The 21,582-nt window shown below is 54.8% G+C and overlaps 1 protein-coding gene and 1 long non-coding RNA gene across 6 annotated transcripts in view; one reads left to right on the forward strand and one right to left on the reverse strand.

Annotated features, from left to right (window-relative positions):
- Window positions 1-333: 333 nt before the first annotated feature.
- Window positions 334-4,204, forward strand: LOC123603861. Its single transcript, XR_006715075.1, has 2 exons — window positions 334-997; window positions 3,354-4,204. It is a non-coding gene; the product is annotated as an uncharacterized LOC123603861 (long non-coding RNA).
- Window positions 4,205-19,820: 15,616 nt separating this feature from the next.
- Window positions 19,821-21,582, reverse strand: part of ARHGAP27 (Rho GTPase activating protein 27) — a 31,193-nt gene continuing 29,431 nt past the window's right edge. For all 5 annotated transcript variants that reach the window (XM_045489273.1, XM_045489275.1, XM_045489274.1 and 2 more), the window contains one exon: window positions 19,821-21,582. In XM_045489273.1, coding sequence (XP_045345229.1) covers window positions 21,405-21,582 — 178 coding nt within the window. In that variant the 3' untranslated portion in view covers window positions 19,821-21,404.

The following is a 21,582-nucleotide window of genomic DNA, read 5'->3' on the forward strand; positions in this document are numbered from 1 at the left end:
CTGAATGATATTCCATCGCGTGCATATACCACATTTGGTTTGTCCATTCAGCCCTGCGTGGACACCTGTGCCTTCACCTTTTGGATACTGTGAAGACGGGTGTACAAATACCTCTTCGAGACCCTTGTGTCTACCTTTTTGAGGTGTATGAAGACACTAGACATTTGAAAAAAATAATTCAAAACGAAAAGGATGGTCTACAAATAGACATGGAAGGACTGTTTCTTCCCACATCCTCTTCGGAGGCCCCTGAGCAGGGGCGGGGCGGGGGGGGGCTCCCAGGGGGAGCGTTGGCCGCGGAGGCGCGGGGCCGGGACAAGGGGGCGCGCAGGGCAGCGCCAGATGCTGGGGGTCGGCGGGGTGGGTCTTGCTTAGTCACCCGCGACTCTGGCGCACAGCGGTGCCCTCGCCTCGCCTGCCCGCCGCCGCCCACCCCCGGCCCGGCGATCGCCCCGCCGCATTCCTGCGCGCTGCCTGCTGCCGACCCGGTGACTCACGGCCCAGGCAGCCCGGGAACGCCCGGCCTCGTCCTGGGCCCGCAGCCGCTGGTTTTCCTATTTGGAAACTCCTTAGCCGCCTCCGCGCCAGCCACCCGGTCTCCTCCCAGGTCCCCCGTAGGCGGCTGGGAAGGAGGGCAGGGAAGCCTGGGGACAAGCGCCTTTTCTGCGGAGGGGGACCCACGACCGGCCTTAGAGAGGATGGGTGTATGCTTCCTTGTCCCCAATTCAAGAATCTCCAAATGCCCGGCAGCCACATTTACAGGACGGCAAAACCTGGCTTGAACTGCAAAGAGAGGGAATTGCAGTCTTTATCCTGCTGAAATGTGGACGCTTATACATTTTGCTGCAGAAATGTACCCGTCTTGAGTACAAGAGAGTCTGTCCTAGGTTCCCCGGGAGGTGCTGTATCATATACAATTGATGCATATTTTAGAATCTCCTTTCTAAAATCTGAAAAATTCTGAATTTGAAAACCCATCTGGCTCCCAGGAGTCTAGGTAAGAGACTGTGGGTCTGTGTTGTGCCTCTTTTTCCCAGCAGAGTCAAGGCTCAGAGTGGGGGGGGGGGGGGGGTCACAGCTGCGAATGGCTGGTGGGTCCACGTCTGAGTTGCTCTCTCTCCCTGACCTGCCTCCCACAAGACTCTGCCTCCCCTGTGTCCCACCTCCTCGCCTGTCCCTCCTCTGGGAAGCTTTTCTTGTCCACCCCAGCCAAAGCGGACCTTTCTTTCCCCGTTGGGTCCCAGAGCCCAGGCCAGGGCCTACCACTTATGGATACTTGCTGGGAGACTGGAGACCATGGTGGTGAGCAAGTGGGCTGACCGGAGGCTCCAACCCCTCAGGATCTAGCCTTGATTGGCCACACTGCAGTGGTATGACGTCGGACAGGTTACCTAGCTCTCTTGTGCCTCAGTTCCCTCATCTGTAAAAGGGCAGAATAATAATACTCCTCCCAGAGCGTTGGCGTGACAATTAGAGAATAAAATGCAAAACACCCATATTGCGTGGGACATACTTATACTAGAAAAACTATTCGTTGTTTACCTGCAATTTAACGGGGTATCTTGTATCTTTACTTGCTAATCTGTAAGCTCTATCCTGGCACAGAGATAGCTCCCGGTGTACATTAGCTGGTGTATTAATAATAAATGTTGAGTGACGTGAAAAGCTTTTTATCACAGTATTTGTATGTGCCTGATCTTTCCCCAGTAGTTTGAAGGCACTTAAAAAATTTTTTTAAATGTTTATTTACTTTTTGAGAGAGAGAGAGAGAGACAGAGTGTCAGCGGGGCAGGGACAGAGAGAGAGGGAGTCACAGAATCCGAAGCGGGCTCCAGGCTCCGAGCTGTCGGCACAGAACCCGTCGTGGGGCTTGAACTCACAAACCAGGAGATCATGACCCGAGCCGAAGTCGACGCTCAACTGACTGAGCCACCCAGGCACCCCTAAAGGCACTTTAAAAGCATTCATGCATTCATTCATGCATTCATTCACTTAACAATTATTTATTGGACATCTTTTGTATGCGAGTCACGGTTCCAAGCCTTGAGGATAAAGCAGTGAACCAGAACTAGCCCCTACCCTCATGGAGCTTCCAGTCTGGCCAAGAAGACGAATATTAAGCGTGAATGACCCCAGACGATGAATAAGCATTGCGACAAGCCCCAAGCAGACGTCCTGGCCAAGGACAGGCTGGGTGGGCACCCGAGCCTCAGACTTTTCCATCTCCTCCCTCTCACTCTCGCCCTCAGTGTCCCCCCTGGTGGGTGCCTGGATGGGGTGTTGGGGGACAAGGGCTCGGAGAGATGCTCTTGATCCCTGGGAAGGAGGGTCGTTGTACATGGTGGTTCCCACGGTGAGGCTGACACCCCCGAGCCATCCACACTGTCCCCAGCCTCCCTGGGAATGGGGTGAGGTGGGAAGGATCAGGTGCGGCCGCGGAAAGGCTCCACCTGAGACCAAGGTGGATCTGGGCCGAATCGGAGCCTTCATCTTTAGGAACACTTTGTGTGTTTGTCTAGCCGGCGGGCTCTGGGTGGGCGCTAAGAGAAGGGGTTTGGGGTGAATGATTTCTCTCGAGAGGGCGGTCAGCTGGTGATGTCAGTGGAGGGGAGCGCCTTTAAAGATCAACTGACTTGACATTTGATGGATGAGGAAACGGAGCACTCGAGAGGGAAGTGACTTCTGAAGGTCACACAGATCTCTCCCGGAGGAGCTGCCACCAAAACCCAGACTGACTCCCGGGCCAGAGTCCCTGCCCTGCCCCCTCCAGGCCGCAGCCCCCATGGTGTTAAAGGAGAAGGCCGCATGAGATCACCACCTTCTCACTGGGAATCCCCAAGGAGGGGTCACCTGGGAGCCAGCAGCCCTCCCTCTCCCACAGCCCCCAGGCAAGTTTCTGGGCGGTTTGGGCCCCTGGCCTCGGTCTGCAGCTCCGAGTGGGGGTTGGTGGTGGGGCGGGGGGAGCCGCTGAAAGCCGACCTCAAACAACAAATGAGAAATCTGAAAAAGTTTCACTTCCCAGATTTCACTGTGGTGGCTACACTCCGGGCAGTGGGATCTGACATCCCTCATGCTCCCTCACCGGCTCCTTTTGAAAACCCTGAAGAGTTTGACTTGTGACCTACCCACTGAGGGCTCCTCCTCCCTGGTCCCCAGTGCTACGTCCTGATTCAGCACCCCCCCACACACATCCAGAAGGGGTTCCCTGAGCATGCACACCCCCACCTCTCAGAACCACCCATCCAGCCCAGCAGTCCCCGATCCTCTGTGTGGATCCAGGCTGGGATGCCCGTGAGGGACAGGATAGAACTTTCCCCTTATGAGTGTCTTCTCTGTCCCCTCTCCATGCCCAGATCCACTGCCTTGGTGAAGACCCTGCCCTCTCTTTCTTGGCAGCCTGGCATCCCGTGAAGTCCTATGGCCTAATGTGTAGACTCTGCCTTCAGACCTCCCAAGTGCATCTGGGGCCACTACTCCCGGCTTTGTGTGGCAGTTTGAAAACGTACCCACAAATTCTTTGGCACCGTGCCCGTCAAGAAATGGGGCCCATGTCTTCTCTCCTTGAAGCTGAGCCAACCTTAGAGAGGCCGGTGACAATAGGGGATGGCAGAAGTATTGTGATAGGACTTCCAAGGCTAGGTCTTAAGGACACTTCAGCTTCCTTCGAGTTCTCCAGGGACAGTGACCTTTGGCGCTAGGAGCTGCCATGTAAACGATACAAACACCGCCATATTTGTGGAGGTGTCTGGCCAGCAGTCCCAGCCAAGGTCCGTGTGGCCAGCCAATGTCAACTGCAGACAGCGAGGGGCGCTGCACTTAGGAATGGATGAGCCAGGGGGACCTGCCAGGGTGCTGGGAGCTTCTCCATCAGGGCCCCACGGGCTCAGAGGGTCAGAGCACCCCCACATCTGAGCTCACAATAGTGAGAGCTTGGCTCTGGAGGCTGCTCCCACCCTTCCTCTGGGCAGAGTGCTCCCATGGTCACTGGGTTAGAAGGGACCAACGATCTGGCCTGTTGAAACACGCTCACTCTCTAATCTGTGTTTCCTTTATACTCTCTACCCAGTAGAGTACGAACTCCACAAAGACAGGAGCTCACCGGAGTTTATCTATGTTGTAGTCTGCTACATCTCCAGTACTTACAACAGTGACAGTAGGTGCTCAGTGAACATTCACTGAGTAAGTAAATGGATGGATGGATGGATGGATGGTGTGTCTATTACTGTGAGGCCAGACCAGCTGCACCACTCGCTCCTCTGTGAAATGGGTGCCATGATGGGACCTCTCCATCAGGAGTGTTGGTGGTGACTTGAGAGAATGGGCCGGTGCCCCTGCCTAGAGCATTGCTAAAGTTCAGGAGGGGATTATGGGGATCGTTAGCATTACTGGTCGTCACAGGTTGAGTCTCCTTGTGACCAGAAAGACAAATCTGGGGTTTTTAAAGGCCCTCGGCCCAGGCTTCATGGAGATGCCCAACCCATGAACATACTGGGGCTTCTGACCCTCCAAGCAGATGAGGTACCTCCTTGGGGCTCCCGTAGGCCCCCACACCCTGTGTTCCCCAACCCCAGCTCTGGCACACAGATCACCTGTTGGTCTGTGAAATCCCAGGGGCTGGGGATCGGGCCTCACCCCCTGTATCCTAGGGCCTAGCCCCACTCCTGCCCGGTGAGTGCTGGGGAAAGGACAGCGAGGAGAATGAGTTGGTCAGAGTTTCCTCTGAGATTGCCCGATACCTTCCCGTTCGTCAGATTCTGACCCGAAACCCCAGAGCTTCCCTCCATGACACTGTAAGGATTACAACCAAGAAGGTGGATCACACAGGGCCAGTTTCTTCTCGGTTTCCTCCCCGGGCGGGAGTGCCATGGGAGCCTGTCGAGAGGAAGGCGGAAGCAGTGTTAACCAGGTCGCCCCTGCACACACGGATAAGGTGGCATGGCCCTCCGGGAGGCACCTGCTTTCTGCACAGCAAACACAGCAGGGAGACCGCGGAGGGGCTTGGTGGCTAATCTGGTTCCCCAAGCTCCCCACCGCCCTCCTCGTGGTTGAAGAGGTCCGTTAGGCAGGCCCTCTCTGGTGCCCACAGAGATTATCTGCAAAGCAGCAGGGGTGAGGAGACAGGGGGCCTGCCCTCCCTCGGGCCTTCAGGTACCCGCACCTGGGTCCGTGCAGTCTCGGGCTTGGCTGGGAGGGGACGGAAGGAGAGACGGGGCAGGGAGAGATTGTTCTGCAGTTCCCGAAAAGCTAGTTTTAACCGCTGCTAACAGCTAGTTAACTTCTGACCCTCCTTGGGACCGTTCCTCCCTCCACAGTGCCCTCTGCTATGACAACCCACGGTCTCCACATCCTCTTCTTCCCCTCTCCTCGCTGCCCAGCTGGCTCGTCTTCTACCTCTGCCAGCGGGCAAGCCTGCCACAGGTCGGCAAGGCTCACCTCCCTCTTCAGGCCTCTCTGTAACCCCTTTGCAGCCCTTTCTGGGGACCTTGGGGTTCTAGGGTGTCCCCTCACCTCCTGGCCCTGGTGGAGACTTCCCAGCAGCCTCCAAGAGGAGGCACCCTGGGGCTGGGAGGCAGGGAAGGGCATCCTTCTGGTTTCCCCTGTGCCTCTTACAAACCATTCCTTCTCCCCCTTCCTCCTTCAACCCCTGGGCTCATTTGAATACACCCCAACCGGCTAGATCTCCCCTGCCCCCGCCTGCCAGCACCAGGTCCGCCACCTCCCGGCCACTCCCCTGCATGCTGGGGGTGCTCACCGCCGGCCTTCCACCCCAGCCTCCTTCTCAATGACTCCAGCACTCACACGACTCCCTGTCCACACCCTGACCTCCTAGCCCCCAGATATCACTTTCTCCGCTCTGCCCAGCTGCCCACTCCCAAGGTCATACCCTACACCTTGCCTCGTTGCTAACAGTACCATTCCTGGATTTCCACCCCGGCCACACCTCTTATCCTTCCAGGCCCCTTCTATAACCACTCCCCCCGCCCCCACCCCCAGGAGCCCTCCCGCTCCCTCACTGGCTGTCACCCCTCTCCTTGCCACCTTGGAGTCCACGGTCTACCATTTTGGTTATTCTTTTGCAACAATCCGGACTCTTGTTCCCTGCCCCCTTTGTCACGTGTGCGTGGCGGAGCCTCACGGTGGCTGAAGCCAGCTCTCCGCTTTCTCCCCACCTGCACCAAAGAAGCGGGAAGTTGCTGAGGCCATCCCACAGGCCCGCTTCCCTGGGCGCGCCTTAACCTCGGCCCTGCCTGGAAACTGCTCCCTTTCCCTGGTGTGGACATGGACAGAACTGGCTGGGTGTAGGCGGAGGGAGAGAAAGGATACAGAGAGGACTTAGACATTTCTGGCTGGAGCAGTAGGGTGTGTGGTGGTGCCCGTTTTCTCAGACGGGAAAGGTGGGGAGAAACAGGTTGGGAAGAGAAACCGAGGCTCCTAGCCCTTGGTTCTGACAGTTTTGCCTCCCATGTGGATCTTAAGCCAATGAAAGTCTCCCACCTTTGCCGCCTCCAGCTTGGGCCTGTGGTCTTGTTAAAATACATCAATGAGAATATCTCCTCCTTAAACCTTTTTATTTTTATTTGTTTATTTTTTGAGGGGGGAGCAAAGAGAGAGAGAGAGAGAGAGAGAGAAGCAGGGCTCACCCGAAGCAGGGCTTGGGCTCACCTGATGTGGGAATTGGGCTCACGAACCGTGAGATCATGACCTGAGCCAAAGTCAGATGCTTAACAACTGAGCCACCGAGGCGCCCCTCCTTGAACCCCTTTAATGCATCCACCTCTCACTGTAGAATGAATCCAGGTATGTACACGATCTGGCTGCTGGCTGCCTCTTCTACCTCATCCCTTCCACGCCTCCGTTTTACCCCCACGGAACATTCCGGTTCTGAGCGCCTTCCTCCGCTTCTCTGATGCCCCAGGCATCGTCCCCTCCGCCGGCACCTTTCCGTGGCTGGTGACTTCCCAGAAGCCCCCTTCTCGGAGGGCCCTTCCTTGAGCACACGTCCGGCCCAGCCCCCCCAGTCACGCCGCGTCACCCCCTGTCGCGCCACCGTGTTTATCATCTCTTTCAGAATTTGTCCTAATCCAAGGCCACCTCGTGCGTGTGTTGGAGTTCATTCTTTCACACCCGCTGGCGAGAGGCGCCTGGCCGGTCCAGCTTGCCTTACGTCCCTGGCACCGGATACACGCCAGGCGCTCAATAGGTACGTGTTAAACGTATCAGTGACGGAAGGAAGGAAGCAATGGGGGGGGGGGGGAGGGTGGATGCATCCGAGCGTGGACGGAGGGGGTCCTTCCTCTAAGGCTGCTGTGAAGAAGAGGGGGGATACTGGGTGTGAAATCACCCTGCCCGCCTCACCCTTCACCCCTCACCGGGCCCAACCCCAGCTGTATCACATTCCCTCCCAGGCCCTGCCGTTCCTGCCTCTAGCCCTCGGGTCACAAAGTACCTCCCTCCCAGGATGCCTCCAGAGGGGCCGACGTGCTTGATCCCCCACAACATTGTTCCGCCCTTGCCGGATTCTTTCACAGACACTCAGGCATTGGGAAGAGCTGAGAACGAGCCTGAGGTCCCTGCCTTCGTGGCACTTACATTCTGTGGACTGATCAGCAATCGAAACATTAACCTCCCTCCAAGAAGCCTTCCCCAGTTTCTCCTCCCCGAACTGGTGCCTCTGACCACCCTCGGGTCCCTGCGCCCCGCCCCCACGGCACTCCCCACCATGTACTGTGAATTTCCGTGGGGATCTGTCTCCACTTCGAAGCCAGGGGAACCTGGATTCTCGTCTTTTCCATCTTTTATCCTGACCGGCATGGGTCTTGGTGGTAACTGTACCTTTGGGTCGCACTCCACGGGCTGGAAAGGTGAGGCGCAGCGTTCCCGGCTAAGGGCCGTAATGGGCAGAGCCGCGTCACCGCATGAGTGCTCCCAGGTTTGGGAAGAGCGTGGGGTGCAGGGCGGTGGGGTGAAGCCGCACGTGAGCCGCATCTTGGACGGCTGTGCGGGTTTCAAATGGGGTTCTGTAGCGCTTGTCTTGCCGAGAGATATGTCCCGATTTACTAAACCACCAAGGAAGCCACGGACGTGGTCACACGTGCAGTCACGTCTGACCAAGTTGTCCCACTCTCCCCAGTGCCCTGCTGAAAACTCCTAATAGTTTGAAACTAAGTGTCACTGCCTCACACAGCGAGTGCCTGGCTTGGGGAACCTGTTAGGCCACCAAGAGGTTAAGTGGGAGCTGGAGGCACTGTCATGGGTGACCTATCCATATAGGGTGGTAACGGGAACTGGGATGACTTGGGGACATCCCTAACCTTTGAGGCTGACGTCATTCTGATAACCACTCACCCACAACACATCTCGTGGTGCCAGAGAGGTAGATGAGGTCCCCAACGCAGGGCTGTGTGGCTAATACTCTTCTGCGCACGCAGAAGGAACCAGCAGAGAAACCAGAATCATTCCAAGAGCTGTTCATTTTTCCATGCAGCAAACTGTATAAGCTCTACATGCTTGTGGCTGGGATGGCACAGAGGGGGCAGGGTTAATCTCATGTGGGGGGTAGCATCACACAGGAGGAGGTGTCTGAGCTGGGCATTGAAGGATGGGCAGCGTGATCTCCAGGCGGAAGGGCATTCCAGGGGAGGGAACAGCAGGCACAGACACTTGGCGTGAGACAGCAGGGCTTGCACGGGGAGCCGCAGGCAGCTGGATGTGGCTCCTGTCCACTGTGTGTGCCCCGTGCTGGACCACTTCATTCCACTGATCAAACCCGTCACCCTCCAAAGTGATTTTTGTAGACGAAGGAACTGGTGCTCAGAGACATTAGGTAACTGGTCTCAAGTCCCACAGCCAGTGGCAGAGCTCAGGTTCGAATTCAGGTTCATCAGATTCCCAAATCTGTGCTTCCATCCGCCATGCTGAATTGCCCCATAACAGGACGCAGGACCCGAGGAGCCAGAGATGGCCATTTGGACTTGATTCTAGAAGGCCGAGTCCCCTGAACGCCTGCCACTTGCACTCCACCTTCAAGAGAACTGTCACATCTCAGACTTTCATTTCCTTAATGCTGTCTTTAAATGTTCTACTTAAAAAAATTTTGAGTACTTTTTCTCGGTGTATAACGTACCTATGAAAAGGACACAGATCAATTTTCACTCGTGAAAAATGACAATTTTTCATCTAGGTCAAAACCAGAATGTTACGAGCCTCTCAGTAGCCAGCCTCAGGCCTCCACCCAGGCACGACCCACCGCTCCCCGGACCCCCCCCTCCCACCCCCACCTCCCCCCCACCCCCCCACCCCCCTGCCGCCAGGCAACCACTCTTCCAGTTGTAACAGCAGATTAGTTTTGTTTGCTTTTGAGCTCCATATAAGTGGAACCGTAAAGACCATTCTTTTCAGGGTGCCTGGGTGGCTCAGTCGGTTAAGCGTACGACTTTGGCTCAGGTCATGATCTCACAGTTGATGGGTTCGAGCCCTGCATCAGGCTGTGTGCTGACAGCTCAGAACCTGGAGCCTGCTTTGGATTGTGTGTGTGTGCGTGTGTGTGTGTGTGTGTGTGTGTCTGCCCCTCCTCCGCTCACACTCTGTCCCTCAAAAATAAATAAAAATGTTTAAAAACTATTTTTAAATTAAAAAAAAAAAGACTTCTTGTGTGTTTGGCTCAACGTTTGTATAGTTCAATGTATTCATTCTCGCTTTTATACAGTATTACATTATATGCATGAGCCAGAATGTATTAACCAGAATGTATTAATTTGGGGCCATTATGAATAGAGCTGCTGTGAACATTCTTGTGCACGACTCCCGGTGCACTCATGCACTTGTTTCTGTTGGAGTTATACCCGGTGGCTGAGCTCCTGGGTCAGAGAGTACTTTGGGTACATCCTGCTTCAGTAGATATGGCCAATGTCCCTAAGCAGCTATCACAGTTTACAGCCTAGTACCAGTGAATCAGAGTTCCAATCTTTCCACATCCTCACCGACATTTGATACTGGAAGTCTTTTTCATTTTGGTCCTAGTGGCCGTATGGGGATTTCAAAGTGGACTTTTCATTCACATTTCTCTCATGATTAAGGCGCTTGAGTGTTTCCAAATGTTGATTGGCCACATATAGCCTCTTTTTACGAAGTATTTAAGTCTTTTGCTCATTTTTCTGTTTGATTTTTAATTTCTATTCATTTTTCTTTTTTTCCTTAAAATTGTTTTTTTACTTTATTATATATACATTTTTATTGAGAGAGAGAGAGAGAGCAAGAGTGTGCATAAGCAGGGGACAGGCAGAGGGAAGGGGGGGGGGGTAGAGAGAGAGAGAGAGACAGAGAATCCCAAGCAGGCTTCATGCTCTGTGTGGAGTCCGACGACTCAGGGCTCGATCCCACAACCCTGGATCATGACCCCAGCTGAAATCAAGAGCTGGATGCTCAACCAGCTGAGCCACCCAGGCGCCTTATTGATTTTTCTTTTCTTTTCTTTTCTTTTTTTAAAAAAATTTTTAATCCTTATTTATTTTTGAGAGACAGAGAGAAAGAGACAGCGTGTAAGCAAGAGAGGAACAGAGAGAGAGAGAGAGAGAGGGAGACACGGAATCCAAAGCAGGCTCCAGGCTCTGAGCTGTCAGCATAGAGCCTGATGTGGGGCTCGAACTCATGGACCGTGAGATCATGACCTGAGCTGAAGTCGGGTGCTTAACCCACTGAGCCACTCAGGTGCCCCTGATTTTTCTTTTTGATAAGAGTTCTTTATATATTCTGGATATTAGTCCTTTGATGGATATATGACTTGCAATAAATGAATATGAATATTTTCAGTTATGCTAATAACTAAAAAATCCATATCCTATGTCATAGGTAGTAGGTGACTGGAAAATACGTAAAATAAAAATAAGACAATGTCATTACATTCTAGCTAAAAATCTGCTGGCAGCAAGGCTAGAGTCCTGATCCCTGTTAAGTAACTAGCAAGTGAAAAAGACACCAAGGCGGGAAAGAATTAGAAAAGAAATAACTTTTGGAACCTACTCTGCACTAGGCACTGGGAAAGACTTCCTGGAGGAGGGGGCGTGGAGCTAGAGAATGGGCGCAGGGCTGATGACAGAGAGGGAATGGCTTAGGCAGGGGTGTGGAGAGGGCTGGAGCAAGCCAGAGGACGGGGAGCCTGGGACTGGGTTAAGATCATGAAAAGTGGCTTGAATTCAGAAGGTGATGGGTCAGCGTAGGTTTTGAGGATCATCCAGCGACTCAGCGCTGTTCCACCATCAGACAGGGGCCAGATCCCTGGGAATGCTGCTTCTCTTCCTGGCCCTCAGGTTTAGCAGGTGCCTCACACAGTAAGTGCCCGCTTTGCGTTTCACAAAGGCAGGCTCTATACAGCCCATCGCGCTTAATCAGCCCGGGGCTTTGGGGGCCAGCGAAAGGCGAAAGGCGGCTTGCAGGGAGGCGTGCAAGACGGGGACAGAGTATGGGGAGGGAGGGCTTACACATGTTCCAGGGTCCTGGGAGAGTTCCCTGGGACAAGAGAGCAATTGTCCTGGGTGGGACAGGGTGGATGTGACAGAGGTGCCAAGGCCCAGCCCGGTGGTCTGAGCTCAGAGCCCCCCTCTGAGAGGGACCCCTGGGCAGGTGGAGGGCCAGAACCGCTTCCCCCTGCACCACACCTGCCTACTTCCTCGGGTTCAGGCCTCTCCTCAGCAGCTCCTCCGCATACTTTATCAGCCTCATTCCCCGGTCTTAGGGCTCAAGGCTGCCCTGAAACTTGGGGCTGGGGTCTGGAGGGGGATAAGACCCTAAAGTTCTCTTGGTTAGCGCGTACAGACGCCCAAAGTGCCCTGGATCCCTGCCTAGCGCTCAGTGTGGAGAATCACCCTTTGGACAGAAGACCTCGGGCGCCCCCTATTGTCAGCCGCGCTCCCACAAGCCGCATCACGTCGTCCCTGTGGCCGACCCTGAGGCAGGGGGCCTGGAGCCATCTAGGGCTGGTTCCAGAGGCCTTGCAGGGATGGAAGTGTGACTTGCGATATTTACCTGGACCCCAGCAGCTTCCTAACTGGTTTTCTTCCCTCCATCATCCGCCCACAGCTGGGAGAACCTCTTTAGAAGTGTATTTGTGGAGTACAAGCAGTGAACTGATACTCAGGAGGACTTGAATGGCTCTTAAAGGCATTACACGGAGCACAAAAAGCCAATCTCGAAAGGTGCATAATTTATGATTCCATCTATAGAACTTTCTCGAAATGACATAATTAGAGAGATGGACAGCTGACAAGGTTGCCAGGCATGAGGGAAGGGGAGGCAGGGTGTGGCTGTAAAGAGGCAGCATGAGGGATTTCTTTTAAGGTGATGGAACAATTCGGTATCTTTTAATTAATTAATTAATTTATTTATTTAATGTTTATTTTTGAGAGAGGGAGAGAGAGAGAGAGAGAGAGACAGTGTGAGTGGGGAAGGGGCAGAGAGAGGGAGACACAGAGTCCAAAGCAGGCTCCAGGCTCTGAGCTGTCAGCACAGAGCCTGACATGGGGCTCGAACCCACAAACCCTGAGATCATGACCTGAGCCGAAGTCAGACACCGAATCGACTGAGCCACTCAGGGGCCCCTGATACCTTTTTTTTTTTTAATTAATTTATTTATTTTTGAGAAAGAGAGAGAGTGCAAGCAGGGGAAGGTCAGAGAGAGAATCCCAAGCAGGCTCCACACCGTCAACGCAGACCCTGATGCAGGGCTTGAACCCACAAACGGTGAGATCATGACCTGAACCGAAGTCGGACGCTTAACCGACTGAGCTACCCAGGCGCCCTGGAACAATTTGGCTTTTTGACTGTGGTGGCGGTTATACGAATCTATACATGTGATAAGAAACGTCATGGGATTATACACAAAGACAGACGAAAAAGGAGTGCACATAAGAAAGGAGGAAATGGAGTGAGTCTAGTTCGTCCCATGGTGCTGATCACGTTCCTGGTTTCCAGAGTACATTGCAGTTACCAAAGTTGCCACCACCGGGGGGGGTGGGGGGTGGGGGGAAGCAAAGTGATGGGCACACAAGACCTCTCTGTACTATTTGTGTAACTTCTTGTGAGTCATCATTCTTTGAAACGAAAAAGTTTATGAGAAGAAGAAAAAGCCCACCTGGCCTTATCATCCACCTGCCTATTTACTCAGGGCGCAACCCAGTGGCCTGTGGGGGATGGAGTCCATGAAGGGAAGTCTTTCAACTCTTTGAATAAATCAACCCCTCCTCGGAGGCTGGCGACAGCAAAAGAATATCCCCTCTCGGAAGGTGCAGGGGACGGGACCTCCCAGCCCTGATTCTACCGGATTCTGTCAATGGGTCCCCTCCTGTACCGGCCTGAAGGGGGCGCTCTTCTTCTGATGCTCTGGCCCCCAGATGGAGCCTTCCCGTAGCACTGCTGGGACTCAGGCTCAAGTCATGAAAAAACACTGCTCTGGAGCTCTGGGAAACAAAAGGGTCACAGTCCCTTGTGCCATCCTGCCCGCCTGGTATTCTGGCTGCACATGGAGGGACCTCAGGACACTTCTGCCTCTGGCTGCCCCTGGGCCTGCTGCTGAGGCTCTCTTACCCCAGGACCCAGGACTATTCTCAGGCCTGAGGAATGAAGAAGATAGCGAGGCCCCCCAAATGTTCCTGTACCAGCTTCTGGGCCATGTACATTGCACCCATCTCACTTTATAATCATAAGAAGTCTCCGAGGTGAGCATGAATGTCCTAACCTTACAGATAAGCACACTGAAGTGAACCGCTGGCCTCAGATCACTTGATAGGAAGTGACAGAGCTGGGATTTGAACTCTGGCTGTCTGCTTTTTCATGTATTGCCTCATCAACAAGTATTTATTGAATACCTGTCATGTCCCAGGCACTCTGCTGGGGCTAGGCTTACAAAGGTGAGCATACAAAGATGATACTGAGGTTTATAGGACCACAGAGGGCAGACAGCAATAAATAATCATGGTATGTATCATAAAATGACAAGCTGAGATAAGAGAAACACGTGGGTCTCGGCGTATAACAAAGAAAACTGGCCTAGCTGGGTATTAGGAGGAGATGCCTAAGGAAAGGTTACCTGAGCAGAATGCAAAAAGATGACGAAGGCAAAGGGGAAAAGAGAACTGAAGAGAGGGTATAGCACATGCAAAGGCCCTGGGGCAGGGAAGATCATGAAACCTTTGGGAAAGGTGTAGTTGTAGTGCAGAAACCAGGAAAGCAAGTAAGGCACAGGCCCAGCAAGTTTTTTACTGAGTGTTTACTCCGGCCAGACTCTGTTCTCAGAACCTCAAAAGTAGTATCTCACGTAATCTTCACAATTACCCTAGGAGATTGGTACTGCTATCAGCATCCCCATTTTCCAGATGAGAAGACACAGAGGGATGAGTCAATTACTCAGAAGCATCTAGCAGGGGTATTGTGGAGCTTAGGTTTGAATCCAGACAAATCCAGAGCCCGTGCTCTGAACCATTGAGCTATATACTGCCCCACGAGGAGAAGCTAAGGAGCCCGCAGGGGACAAACCAGGCAGAGCCCTGGAGGCCACGTTAAAGTTTGTGGTCTTTTCCTAAAATGAGCAGAAACGTTTTTAAGCAGGATGATGATATCATCAGGTTAATCAGGTTGTTATTTTTTTAAGTTTATTTATTTATTTTGAGAGAGAGCAAGCAGGGAAGGGGCAGAGAGAGAGAGAGGGAGAGTGAGTATCCCAAGCAGGCTCCGCACTTTCGGTGCAGAGGCCCCACGCAGGGCTCGATCCCATGAATCATGAGATCATGACCTGAGCCGCGGTCAAGAGCGGGCGCTTAACCAACTGAGCCATCCAGGCGCCCCTATTAGGTTTGTAATTTTAATTTTTTTTTTGACGTTTATTTATTTTTCAGACAGAGAGAGACAGAGCATGAACAGGGGAGGGGCAGAGAAAGAGGGAGACACAGAATCGGAAGCAGGCTCCAGGCTCCGAGCCATCAGCCCAGAGCCCAACGCGGGGCTCGAACTCACGGACTGCGAGATCGTGACCTGAGTTGAAGTCGGACGCTTAAGCAACTGAGTCACCCAGGCGCCCCTAATTTTAATTTTTTTTAATGTTCACTTATATTTGAGAGAGAGAGACGCACAGTGTGAGCAGGGGAGGGGCAGAGAGAGAGGGAGACACAGAATCTGAAGCGGGCTCCAGGCTCCGAGCTGTCAGCACAGAGCCCAACACGGGGCTCGAACCCATGAACCTTGAGATCATGACCTGAGCTGAAGTCGGACGCTTAACTGACTGAGCCACCCAGGCGCCCCTCAGGTTTGTCATTTTAAATGAGCGTGGGTGGGGTGGGGGAAAGAGGATGTGGGAAGGGGGGGCGTTGCTGGGAGGCTACTGCAGTGGTCCAGGCAGGAGATGTGAGCCCCTGAGACTAAGTGGGACTCTCGTTGGAGAGAAGTGGGTGGATGTGAGAGGTAGAACTGACAAAACGGGGACATAGATCAGGTGTGGAGGGTGGAGAGAGGGGGAGAAAGAGCGAGAAGGCCATACCCCCAGGTTTCTGACTTGCCCAGCTTGGAGGGTCATGCAGCCATTTCACTGGGCGAGGGCTGGGTTTGGGGAAGGTCATGAATCTAGTCTGAGGACGGGCGCAGGCAGATGTCAGGTTGTCAGGGAGACACAGGGGTCTGGAGCTTCTGGGAGCAGTCAGGCCTGGGGCTATGGATGAGCGAGGCCCCGATGCCGTGGGTGTGGGTCGCGTCACTCAGGGAGCGAGTACAGAGGGAGAGGAGGCGCTGGGTCCGAGGACACTGACCTTTCCAGCTGGGCGAAAGGGAATGAGATGCTGTGGCCGGAGTGGGCAGGCCCAGGGGGAGGTGGCGGTGTGCAAGCCAAGAGCAAGAGAATGTTTCCAAGGAGGGGGTGGTCAGCAGAGATCGGTGCTCCCAAGGGAACGACTGATACGAGGACCCCCCAGCGTCCAGCAGTTATCGAGGTGGGATCGTTGGGAAGTTTAGGGGGGAAATTCGGGAGTCTGATGGTGTGTGGGGGTCAAAGCATGAACAAAGTCAGCAAATGGAGGGAGGAAAGAGCTGGCTGGATGTTGCAGTGGGTGTCCCGGGTGCCTAGTTCCCCAGGGGGTGGCGGGGTTGACTGCTGACAGGTCCCGTCTGAGCCGCTCTCTAGGACATGCCTTGGGCTGAAGAGTCTCTTGGCCTAAATTCATGGGCCTTCCCCCATCCCCCCTCCCAAGACGGGCCTCATCCAGCGACTGGATGATGAGGTGGTTAATAAAGGTCTGGCCCCCTTGCCACAACGTGGGACAACACTGAGGCTGTCCCAGCTCCAGAGCTGCCCGCGGGGTCGGCGGAGGCTGGGAGGGGCCTGTATCCCAGCTCAGTTTCCCCTCAGCCTGATCCTGCGGCCTTCATCCCCCACCCCCACCAGGTGTGGCTCCCGAGACCGCTCCCCAGTGAGCTTCCTTCTTTCCATTTCCTGGGGAGACCCACCTGAGACAGCAGTTCAATGAGGAGGAGAGAGAGTTGGCCAGTGATAGTGGCTACCTTCTGGAAAAGGGAGGAGATTAGCTGAGCCCTGGAGTGACGTCTGCTCTGAGGTACCTGGGGGCCAGGAGGCGAGGGAGGGAGGATGCGGTGAGCCAGCTGTAAGTTTTGCTGGTGGGATGTTGAGGGTTTCCATCATTTCTGTGAAGTAGAGGTGAGGCCATCTGGAGAGGGAGAGAGAGCGAGAGCGAGAGAGCCAGAGGGAGAGCGAGAGTGAGAGGAGGCGGGGAGGGCCAGAGGTTTGAGGAGAAAGAGTCTGTGGGGCAGTGGTTGCGGAAGGTGGGAGAGAACAGAAACCCTCACACGTTGCTGGGGAGAGTGTAAAATGATTCAGCCACCGTAGAAAACCGTAGTTTTGGTTCCTCCAAAAGTGAAACGTAGAGTGACCATCTGACCCAGCAAGTCCACGCCTGGGTGGGTACCCCAGGGAATTAAGACATCCGTGGTTGGTCTGAATGATTGTGTTCACCGCCCCCACCCCCCACCCCTGCAATTCGTAGGCCAAAGCCCTAACTCCCAATGTGGTGATACTTGGAGGTAGGGCCCAGGAGGACAGGGGGCCCCCGCGATGGGATCCGTGTCCCTGTAAGATAAGGAAGAGGTGATCTCTCTCTCTCTTTCTCTGCCCCATGAGCACACGGCAAGAAGGCAGCTGTCTTGCAAGCCAGGAAGGCAGCCTGATCGGAGACTTCCAGCCACAGAGCTGTGAGAAACAGTTTCTGTTGTCCGGGCCACCCAATCTGTGGCATTTTGTTACGGCAGCCCACGCTGAGACGGCGTGTCCACATAAAACCTTGGACACGAGGGCTCACAGCAGCATCATCCACAATAGCCCCGAAGTGGAAACCACCCAAATGTTCACCGATTAGTGAACGCATAAAGAAATGTAGGGGCGCCCGGGGCGGCGCAGTCGGTTAAGCGCCAGACTTCGGCTCAGGTCATGATCTCACCGTTCCAGTTCAAGCCCCAAATCAGGCTCTCAGCTGTCAGCGCAGAGCCTGCCTCGGAGCCTCTGTTGGCCTCTCTCTCTGCCCTTCCCCCGCTCGCATGCTCTCTAGCTCTCTCTCTCAAAAATAAATAAAATATTAAAAAAAAAAAAAAAAAAGGAATGTCCATCCAATGGTATTTATGTGGCCGTGAGGGGACGGGTAAAGACATGCTGGCCAGCAGCCTAGTGGGGAAGCACAAATGCAAATGCCCGGAGCCCATGTGCTGAGAGCTGGGGGGACGGGGGAGCTGAGAGGAGGAGGAGGAAGAGGCAGGTGAAGGGGAGGAAGGCAGGGCAATTGGCTGGGTCACCCGGATGAGAGACTGAGGGGGAGGGGGACAGGAGGCAGTCAGGAGGTAGAAGACAAGGGCCAGCGGGGAGGGGAAGGGGACTGGTAAGTGGAGGGCGAGGCCCAGAAGCAGGGAGAAGGGCTGCTTTCAGAGTTTTGCTGCAGGCAGGTGGCTCTCAGGGTGTCTGGGAGCCATCCGCGCAGGCGGCCGTTTGCACTTGGAACTCAGGGGAGAGGGGTCCAGGCTGGTGAGAGATTTTTGGGTGACCCACGTGCGGGCCTGGTGACTGAGTCCCCAGAAAGGAATGGATGAGGGCCCTTAGGGAGGGTGGAGGGGAGAGAGCAATGGGCTGACGGCACCCCCCCTCCAAGGGGGCATCGCTGTCTCCAGAGCGGGCAGAGACCCACGAGGCGGCAGGCGGAGGAGCGGCGTGCTTCGTGGGGGGACAATAAGCACTTCACGTGTCCACTTGCATGAGGACTGGGCATTGTCCACTGGGCTTGGCAACCAGGCGGGCACTGGTTTTTTCTGGGGCAGCTTCGGGGGCAGATGCCCGGCTATAGCAGGATCTGGAGCATCTGCTCAGTGGGGGCAGGCTGGGGAGAGAGCCCTCAGTGACAGCCCTTATCAGCGGTGCTACTGTCCCTTATTTTTAGGTCTGTCTCCCAACCAGCTGGTGCTTCAAGAGGGCAGCTACTATTTTTATGTATCTTTCTTTGTGTCTCCAGACACAATCCGATTCATTCCAAATATATTCAGGGAGCACCTGCCGTGCTCCCGTGCCCTGTGCGGGGTGTTGAGGATTTATGGCGGAGCCCACACTTGAAGCTCCGGGCAAGGCTCTGTCACCAAGCTGCCATGTGACCTCAGGTGAGTTAGGACATCGTCTCTCTAGGAGGTTCCTCATTGACAGTGGGTGATTTCTGAAGCTCCTCCCGGTGACTGATTCTGGAAATTCTCTGCCTGCTGCTACCTTGTCTGCTCACCAAGGCGTCGACAGGGTCAGGAGCCTGGGGTGGGGTGAGGATGGTCAGGGGAGCGGATGCTTCCCAAGACCTCCCTGCCCAAGGGTCCTCCTGCCACAGCCCCTCCCCCCCCCCGCCCCTGCCCCGTTCACAGGCACACCCTGTCCCCTGCCTGCCTTTCCTGCGTCACCTCTCACACATGCTCACTGGTTGTATGGGCTCTAGTCACAATGGTCTTTTCAGATTTTTTAAAAGTTTATTTGGGGGGGCAGAGAGAAAGGGAGAGAGAGAGAATCCCAAGTAGGATCCGTGCTGTCAGCACAGAGCCTGACGTGGGGCTCAAACCCACCAACCGGGAGATTCTGACCTGAGCTGAAGTCAAGACGCTTAACTGATTGAGCCACCCAGGCACCCCGTCTTTTCAGATTTTGTTCTCTCCACAAGCCTTCTTGCCTCAGAGCCTTTGCACATGCTGTTCCTCTGGCTGGACACCCTTCCCTCAAGTCCTCATCTTGTTGACGTCTCTTGATTCTTTAGTGCTTAGCTCAAATGGGGCTTCTGCAGAAGCATCTCAGGCTCCTGAGGGAAAGCCACTCCCGAGTGACACGCCTTTAGGGCACCCTGCGTTTTTTCTTAGCTTTTGTACACAATAATGTAACCACGTAATCAGTTGTTTAACCTCTGTTTAGTTCTGTCCTTAGGCCTGGGTGAGAGGAATCCTTGCCCTGCTGTGGATCTTCCTCTTTAGAAGGTTCTACTCTTAACCCCCTTTCTCTCTCCCCACAGGATGAGGAATCTGTGAGACCCCTTGGAGCCCAGGCCCTTCCCTTTGGACCCTGCTCCCGATATGCAAGACCCCAGAATTCCCTGCCCAAGTGGCCCCAGGCCCATTCCCTTAAGGGTGGACCATGCGGGTGGCCACAGGACAGCAGGAGCCAGCTCTTCTCGTGCCAACACACCCGGGCACAGAACTCAGAAGAGTCACAGAAGTTTACATTGGAACCTGGTCATTAGGTCATTATGAACGTGTATTTACCAAAGTAGGAGAATAGAACATATTTTTATTTAACAGTTATATCTTGATTTGTAACTTTACAATATTTCGATGCATTGGGGGGGGCCTCCGTTTGTACTTTTGTCCCGGCCCTGCTGGCATGTGAGGTGGGCTTGGGTCGGCCACCGGGCCAGGTGCTCCACCAGAGCGGTGGCGTGGATGGCACCCCCCGCCCCAGCACACAGTGCCCGGCGTGGAGGAGCAGACAATAAATATTGGCTGTGAGAAACTGAGACGATCCGGGTGAAATGCTTGGCGTGGCGCAAATGTCAATAAATATCAGTTCCTATTGTTTGTCGAAGAAATGAACGGTAGCTGGGGAGGGGGGTGGAGGGTGGGGCGAGACCCACAAACTGAGGTGGTTTGTGTATGAGGAGGGAGAGGGCATTGCTGCCCCTGGGGCTCACGCTCCCTTTCCAGAGGCTGTACCCCCCTTCCCCCAACCCTGCAGGCCTCTCCCAGCTCTTTATGACCAGGTGGGCGCCAGGCAGGCGTGCCGAGCGGCCAGGGCGCTGAGAGGGGCTGGGGACCCCTTGCCAGTGCTAATTCCCCCTCCCCCAGCTGGGGCGGGTTTCCCCTCTGCCCTGAGGGTCTCCCAAGGCCCAGACAGAACCTACCTTCATTTCTTTTGCTTTCCCCGTAAGCCCACGATGGGGTTTGGAGGAGAGGGATAGCTTGGAGGAAAGGGCCTCCTGGGAGGCTGTGCTGTGCTGCGAGAGGAGCCTGAGCTGGGCAGTCCGACCCATCACCCCCACGGGACCCTGAACAAGTCACTTTGCCTCTGCCTCGGTTTCTTCATTTGTACAACGGGACTGACTGTGTGTGGAAACGGTGCATGGCAGGTGGCCAGCGCGGGGTATGCGCTTAGTGAATATGGAGAACCCTTGCTCAGAACATGAGTGGATCAGGGAGGGCAGAGGCCTGGATCAGGGAAGCAGATGAAAATGGCCCACAGTCAGCCACTGAGAGTCAGGCAGGAGCTGCGCCTGAGGCAAGGCAGGGCAGTGGGGAAGGAAGGAAGGTGTATGTTGCTGCTTCATGACCCACACAGGGCCGGGGCCCCACAGGGAGGGCGTCCTTGAAGGCCTGACCAGGTGCAGGCCTGAAAAAGCTGAGAAGCCCCTCACCCCAAGTCCTCCCCCGGGGCATGGCCCATCTGGGAAATCAAACTCACCCCCACAATTCTCTGTCTCTGTCTCTGTCTCTCTCTCTCTCACACACACACACACACACACACACACACACACACACACAGTAGGTGTCTATGTAATAAAGAATCGAACCCAAAGAAGCCCCAAACAAGACAGGCCAGGGCGGTGGGGGGCGGGGGGGGGGGTGGTGGGGGTGCAGGGGGAATCACATTTTGCAAACTGCCCACCAGGGGTCACCATACTGCACCCAGCGGTGCAGATTTCACATCCGCCTGCGGACCGATGGGAGGCGGCGGGTCTCACAGATAAGAGTTTGGCCAAGCGGCCTCCAACCGTCCAGCTTCTATGGTGGGACCACTGTCGCGGTCCCCAGTCCCACGTCCGCAGCGCCAGCGTCGGGGGTGAGGGTGGGGTCGGCTGTCAGTGCGGCCGGAAGATGTCTGAACACCGCTGCAGGATGAGCTCCACCACCTGACTCTGGAACACCATGGTCATGGGCATGCTGGTTTCCTCAGTCTCGGGCCGCAGCAGCGTAGGCCCGAACACTATGGCCACGCTCTGCACGGACATGCGGTTCTGATCGCCGTGCTCGATCACC

The sequence above is a fragment of the Leopardus geoffroyi genome, chromosome E1, assembly GCF_018350155.1.
Source record: "Leopardus geoffroyi isolate Oge1 chromosome E1, O.geoffroyi_Oge1_pat1.0, whole genome shotgun sequence".
NCBI classification, from domain to species: Eukaryota; Metazoa; Chordata; class Mammalia; order Carnivora; family Felidae; genus Leopardus; species Leopardus geoffroyi.